At 40.5% G+C, this 7782-nt stretch overlaps 1 protein-coding gene across 1 annotated transcript in view; it reads right to left on the minus strand.

Moving 5' to 3' along the window:
• SLC8A3 (solute carrier family 8 member A3) overlaps positions 1-7391 on the minus strand; it is a 148324-nt gene extending 140933 nt beyond the window's left edge. Inside the window, exon 1 of the mRNA XM_063289831.1 lies at positions 5590-7391. Within this exon, the coding sequence (XP_063145901.1) occupies positions 5590-7355 (1766 nt within the window). The 5' untranslated portion in view covers positions 7356-7391. The remainder of the gene's footprint in view (positions 1-5589) is intronic.
• Between the last annotated feature and the right edge of the window lie 391 nt (positions 7392-7782).

The raw sequence follows: 7782 nt of genomic DNA on the forward strand, positions 1-7782 counted from the left end.
CAACACTATAAATCACAATTATCTCTTCAAATCACAGCGGCCAATTAATACTCATGGTTCTAAGCAGCAAATGTGCAATGAAAATCAAATTAAGGAAATAGGTGTTTTCACAGACATTATCTCCTGAGAAAAGAAGAAAGCATATCAGATTTACAACCCTTGGAACATATCCAGCATGGAGGATGTCAAGCCAACACTTAATGATAATCTTCCACCTTGATACTGGACAGCTTTTCCAGTATAAAAACATTTAAAGATAGAAATACGTGACTCTTTGATTTAAAAAAATCAGTGGTTTTTCATATACCTAGTGTAAAAATTACCTTGCTCCAATTATCCACTCATCTCAATATTGTGCATGCATTAATTTAACTACTTATCTCCAAATTATCACAATACCCATTTGGAATAGTTTTGGTAAAGTGTGTTAAACAAACAACAAATAAAATTGCCTGGGTTATATCAGTGTGACATATCCCAATATTAGAACTGACAGATTTAGAACTTTACAAACTGCTCACAGCAAACCACTGACTCTCTGGTTCCCCACCTAAATAAAGGAGGTCAAAGCAGTGCTGAAAAGTGATTTCTGCCTGTTCAGTGCAGGCACAGTGTAGGTGGAAAAGTAAGCCCTTTCCACTTCCTTCTCCCATAGTAAAGGTAAAGGTTTCCCTTGACATTAAGTCCAGTCGTGTCTGACTCTAGGGGGTGGTGCTCATCTCTGTTTCAAAGCCGAAGAGCCGGCGTTTGTCCGTAGACACTTCCGTGGTCATGTGGCCGGCATGACTACACGGAACGCCTTTACCTGCCCGCCAAAGCGGTACCTATTAATCTACTCACATTGGCATGTTTTCAAACTGCTAGGTTGGCAGGAGCTGGGACTAGCAACGGGAGCTCACCCCGCCACGCGGTTTCGAACCACTGACCTTCCGAACGGCAAGCTCAGCAGTTTAACCCACAGTGCCACTGCCTTCTCCCATGCATGGACCCTAATCCATGCTCAATCTTCATTCCAAGATTTCCTCTACCTGCATCAAATTTTATCACTCTCAGCTTCCCAATAAAGCAAAGGCTATCTGGCTATCAGATGGAAGAAAACTGTTAGAAACAGTAGCATCAACTGTCCAAGCTGGCCCTTTAGTCTACAGCTTTGAATATACAACAGGCATTAAGGAATAGTAATAGATTTCATGGAAAAGATTAGTGATGGTCATTTCATCCATTGGGATAATGGCCAACTTGTCTCCCAGTTTAATACTAAAGACTAGTTCTTAATATTAAACTTTAATACTACCCTTTTAACAGAACCATGAATTTTATTGGCAAAACCAAAGACATACTGCATACTTACTTTGAAAGCTAATGTTATAAAACTACCAGAGCTACAGTATTACCTCACTATGCAACCAATAAGCTCAACCAATAAAATCAATAAAATAAGCCCTATACAAGCAGCAGAAAGTTGAGGTCTCACTAGTTACATCTCCGTCACCAACCCTGCAACCCTCCAAGCAGACTCCCTACACAATTTAGTATCTTGCACAAATTCTAAATTGCATAGGAAGCCTACAGAGGTACTGTATGGCCAATTCGCTGTCACAAATGTACACTTCCCAGTTTAAGAAGGATGGCAGGGCCAGTAATAGGACTATACTGTAACTGGGGGGTTGGGCGGGCAGAGCTACACACTTCCACTCTCCCCTCATTGAATAAGAAGAATGTCTGCATGGAGCTACAGGTGTGAGCACACCAGCAAAATCCTCAGTGGGATCAGTGTATCCTTCTAGTCAGGAAATACCAAAATTGAAGAAAATACTGAAGAGAAGATGTAGCATGGCATGCCAAATGGGTTCTCAAAACTCAGTTATTTTCATACTCTCACTTTTGGGGGATCCTTTATTCACTGACTTATCTACTGAGGAAGCCCATTTATTTTCTGGGGAAGCATTCTGGCAGTTTCTTGGGTACTGGAGGACTTTTTGTGATGAGGTCAAGGATCCAGTACAATATGAGGAACCTATAGAAAGGTTCTAGAATAGGAGGTAGGTTTAAGCAAAAAGTAAATATACAGATATGATGAAAGATGACGAGGGTTCTGGTGAGGTCTATTTGTAAAGGAGATGAGGGAAAGGAAAGCGGGGTGAGGGGAGGGCCCAAATGGATCCAATAGTTTTCCTCCTGCCATATTAGTTATTAAGTTTGAAAACCCCAGGTTTGTTTTTTTATATATATATATATATATATATATATATATATATATATATATATATATATGACACACATACAGTATGTATGTATGTATGTGTGTATATATATATACGCACTCCAAAATCACTTGAATTTTAAAAACATTAAAATAAATGAAGCTTACTTGACAGATTTTAAGGTATTACCACCGTACATTCCAGCCAGTGTTGCACTACTAAGTATTAAAGAATCAGCTCTTAGAACATTAGATGATTAAAAATAAAAACCAAAAAAAAGTCCCAAAGGCTAATGGGCTTGATCTTGTTGCCTTTCCTGTTAAAGCCTTGAGAATGTGAACATGAATTAATGTTGTGCTGAGACCTAGGGGCAGGAAAAGAGGATTGGAAATTGCTGTTTGAGGCTCAAGTAAAAAATGGGGCAGGACAACAGGAAAAAAACAGCCAGTGGATAAAATATTTGAGTGAAGGTCTGAATCACACGTTAATGGAGGCAGACTCATGGGAGAGAAGGCTTCAGTGTACCTACAAATTTATGGACACTAAATATTGATGACAAATTTATGGACACTAAATATTGATGACTATACTTGCCTGCCATAGATACGAGGCTTGGGTGCTATCAGCAAATTTAGATTAGTGGGAATTTTCTAGGCTCCTACAGTCTATGACCAGAGCTGACTCAAGTACCATTAGCAAATGGTCTTCTCACAGGTGACATCCCAAATTTGGAACACCTTTTGCTGACACCAATGCTCTGTCTTTTCCAGTGGCAAACTGAAATGTTTTTCCATGCACAGGCCATTGAAATAATTCTTGAATCCCCCTCTGTGTTTACATTTCATCTTGTTTTATTGTATTTGTTTTAAATTTCCAGACTTAAAGCTTTGGGATGAAGATGTGGTAGACAGATTCCCAAAAGACATATAAAACCCAAGAGGGAACTTACAGAGGCAAAGCTGAAACCACGCAAAAGAACTGGAGATTGTCAGCTCTGTAGTGAGAGGCAAGTGAATGTGGAATCTACGTTATTTGCAGGATTAAGCAGTAATTTGTAGACATTAAATTCCCAATGAAATCACAATGTGTTTAAAGAAAATCATCTGACCAGCTATATGCCAACAGTGAAATCAGTCTGCCCAGCCCACCTCCCAAATGTAGGTGAGGAAACTTTGACCATACTAGAATTACAGGAGCAATAAGTAAGAACTGTGGCAGGATCAGCTTCCTTCTAAGTTCTGCTTCAGAGATTTTTTTTTTCTGGTATTCCTTTATTCCTTCTCATTTAAGTATATTTTTAGGGAATCAAGATTGTTTTATTTCTTTCAGTATTTTAATGAAATCCCTTCTGTTGCCACTTACTGGTTAAGAAATCACATCCACTGCAATCATCTCAAGTCACCAGCTTGTGAAGAACTGGTGCTTCCATAATATCTCCCCAGGAGGCCAAATCCTCTCTGACCCATCTTTTGCACAACCTGATGTGACACACCTTGCAGGTCTTCAACATGACACACCTTGCAGGTCTTCATTGTGAACGTGAGGGTATAGGCAGACAAAAGCCCATGACCTCTCTTTCCTTAGCTGAGAATGATGGTTGAAAGGGCATCTGTTCATGTTTGTTTGAGCACAGCTAAGAAACCTGGGCTCGGCTACAAACCTGGCTACAGTCAAACAGAAGCCCTCTTACTTTCTGATCATATTGGAAATGTCAGGAGTGGACAGCAGCTTAGAAACAGGGCCTGCAGGCCTACCTGTATGTTCAGGGAGCTTTGAATCCTCTTGTGAACGAGCTGAACAACTGTAGAGTGCTAATCAATATGGGAAACAGTAATGAATCGTTATGTGAAAGGAACTTGCAAGCACTGCTCCTTGGACTGAATAATCTGGTGTTTCTGTGACAAACCAGTGACTATTTGACGCCTCTGATGTAGCACAACATGCAGAATCTCCCCCTGAAGGAACAGAAAATTAAGGTTGGGTAATTAAGGTAATTAACCATGAAAATGCAGTGAGCACATGTGATGTAATTTGCTATGATGTCAGTGGGCAGGCACAGGACATTTTAAATGCCACGTTGTTGTTTCTATCATGCTTAATACCTCTGCTTACCAGAGCACGGGAGATGCATTAAATCAAGTCAGAATGTTAATCAGTTTAGCTCAGTGTGGTCCTTCCACACTAACCGGCAACGGTTCTCTGAGATTGCAGGCAGATATCATTCCCCACTTTACTAGTGATGCCTTTATCATGTAAAATCACTGACCTACGAGCACCTGCTTTTTCCTGAACAAGGTGAGGGTCAGGATGCTAATCTGCTTGCGTTCCATACCAGACTCTCACAGCGACATCAGCTAGAATAAACCGCAGAACTACACAGAGGAAAGCGCGTCCATGGAGTGTACGGTTGTGTTGCTTTTAGAAGGCTATTATTAAGGCTTTGCTGAAAGAGATGATTACACTGGAGGTATCATATTAATCCTGTCCTCTTCAACATGTAACTAAAAATCTTTTTAATCAAAAGAAAGTGGCAATAGAAAAGGAGCATGCAACCAAATTCTGTCAGGAGAATCTTTATTATTAATGTTCAAGCAGACTTTGCTAATGGAGGAGTTTGATTACAGGATCTGCTATGTAAGAGATTAAAGAAATACCCAGTAATACAGAAAACTAATTTGCTATATGAAAACTACTTGATTTCATCCTTGAAAACTGATTGCAAGATTCTTCTCAAAGTAATCAACAGGTATGGAACTATTATTACTTTTTTTTTTAAAGGAATGATTGATTTGGTTCATGAAAGAAGAGTTAACTGATGAGAGCAGCCTTCCCCAACTTGATGCCCTCTAGATGTGTTGGATTTTAACTTCCATAAACCCCAGCCAATATAACCAACTGGAGAAGAAATCTAGCACGTCTGCAGAGCAGCAGATTGGGGAAGCTAGATTAGCTAGGCCAGTAATTGAAGTTTTTGATGGCCAAGGATAATTCAATCTGTTAATCAGATGCAATTAACATGGTCAGGATTATATTGGCTTGAGTTTTGATGTGTTTTGGTATTCGCCCTTGTCAGATTCTTTATTTTAAAGAATCTGAGAAGGCCAAATACCAAACACATCAAAACTCAAGTCAATAGAATATTAGGCAATATTCTAATATTAGGCAAATATTAGGCTATTTAAGAAAGCATCTATATACCTATTAATTCATCTCTTAGAAAGTTAAGGAACTAGATCCTGCTACAAGGTTCTTGTGTAGAGGAGGTAAGTATGGAGACTAGAAGAGAAGAGAGGACAGTCCATGTTGCCCAAGTTTACCTGTGATGGATGAAAATTCTAGGGTTAAATACCAATGACTATTAAAATAATGAAAATTAGTTACTTACACAGTTTCATCATTCTTGAATTCCAGCTCTCCATAACTATCTTCAAAATCCTCTCCACCTCCTTTTGCTGTTCCTTCAACTGTTCTAAAGGGGACTATGACTGTACCCCGTGCACCAGATGTTCTAAGAACTTTCACCTCCATTACCCCAATGCTCTCACTGATGTGTATCACATCACACTCAAAGGTGAAGATGCCTGCATGGTCATCATCTAAGATAGTCACAGTAGCCACACAGGGTGAGACCAGTATGGCCTTGGGATATGACAGTTTGTTGATTTCAGGAGGCTCCTCTGCATCAATCACCCGTAGGTTGCTAAGACGCACAAAAAAGTGTTCATCCTCTTCAAATATATCATCATCAATGATCCCTATGGAGAACTCTTTCTGGGTCTCCCCAGACTTCAAAACAACTGTCCCTTCTGTAAATTCATAGTCAGCCCCAGCATTAGCAGAGCCATCTTCTGTTTTATAATCCACATATATGGCCTTGGAGACATCACCTCCTTTCCGGACAACAGTTAGGAGGACAGCACCACAGTTCTCAAGACATTGGTAGGAGCAAGGATCAAAATAAATTTTGGAGATGAATTCTTCTGGCTCCTCTGGCCGTACCTCATGCAAGCTAGTACTCCTCTTGGCTTGCTCAGCTGCATGCTTTTTGAGAATATTTCCTGCTCCAGTCATCATCCTGGTAGCCTGAATCCGATAGAATGCTCTGCTTTTTTGCTGGTGGGATAAAGCATAGTAATTGGCCATTTCTACCAGCTGATCTAAGTCTTTTTCTGGGTGCTTTTGTTTCAGGTCCTTGAGGATCCGGATCATCTCTTTGCGAGACTCATCCACCTCTTTTCCCTCCATAGGCACTAGGTTTCCATCTAGAAAATGGGAGTTCATCATCTTACCATCCATTTCAATCCCTTTGGGGTGATCTCCTTCTGTCTCAATGATAATACCCCTGTGTTTGTCAGTACGGTACTTTTTGTGCATATATTTATACAGAAACAGCCTTCTGTCTGCAATCCAAGCCAGGATGACACAAACAGGGAAAAAAAACAGAGTGAGCAAGCCTTCCCATACCTGAACCACACCCGGAGAGAAGACTGCAAGGATCATGTATAACCAGATATATGCAAAGATGCTCCATGCAGCTGTGACAAAGAAAACTCTCAAATGTTTTATCTTCCTAGTCTCTCCATCAGGAATGACATAGACACAGATGGCTATGATGATAAACATATTGAAAGCTGCACTACCAACGATGGTAGAAGGGCCCAGTTCACCAGCAACGAATCCATGACCACATACCTCTATCAGTGACAGAAGGATCTCGGGGGCAGAAGAACCAAGAGCCATGAGGGTCAAATTGGAAACAGTTTCATTCCATATTCGGATGGTGGTGGTGATGGCTTCTCCATTGGGTTTCCTGATTGTAATCTCTTTCTCTTGTGATGTAATGACCTCTATGGATGCCATGAAACGGTCAGCAATGATAGAGACGCCAAGAAACATGTAGATTAGTGCCACAAAGTAAACAATAACTCTGGCAATTTTGTCCCCCAGGGATGGGTTTTCTGGGTACCATATTGGCAAGATTACACCCTCCTTGCACTCAGAAGAACCTGAGCATGTGTTGTTATGTCCTATGCTTGGTGAGTCTGTCCCTGTGCCAGCATCTACTTGTAGACCATGTAAAAACAGGACAAAAGTAAAAAGCCCAAACCGGAGGAAGGCTGAGGTGACAGGCTGTAACTTTAACCGCGCCATACACAAGGCTTAACATCCACAGCACAGGAGCAAAGGTCTTCTGTTCAGGTTAAGAATCTGAAATAAAGAGATTAAAATTGTGAGACTGAAAGAAATAAAAGCAAGCACTGACTTATTGCACATATTAATACCTTCTGTTATTCACATCTAGTTATATTTGCTTATGTACAGCAATAATATATGGTTAATTTTATGTGGACCATGCAAGACTGAATTATTTGCTCATCAGCAGAATACAGGTAGTCCTCGACTTACAATGACAATCAGGACCAGCATTTCCATCACTAAGCGATGTGGTCTTAAAGTATGACCGCATCGCTTAGCGATAACAATCCTTGCAGTCCTGGTTGCCATTGTTAACTGAATCTCACTGTCGTTAGGTGAGGCAACTTTCTGTTAGCTTCCCACAACCAAAGTCAGTGGGGAA

Source organism: Candoia aspera, chromosome 1 (assembly GCF_035149785.1).
Source record: "Candoia aspera isolate rCanAsp1 chromosome 1, rCanAsp1.hap2, whole genome shotgun sequence".
NCBI lineage: Eukaryota > Metazoa > Chordata > Lepidosauria > Squamata > Boidae > Candoia > Candoia aspera.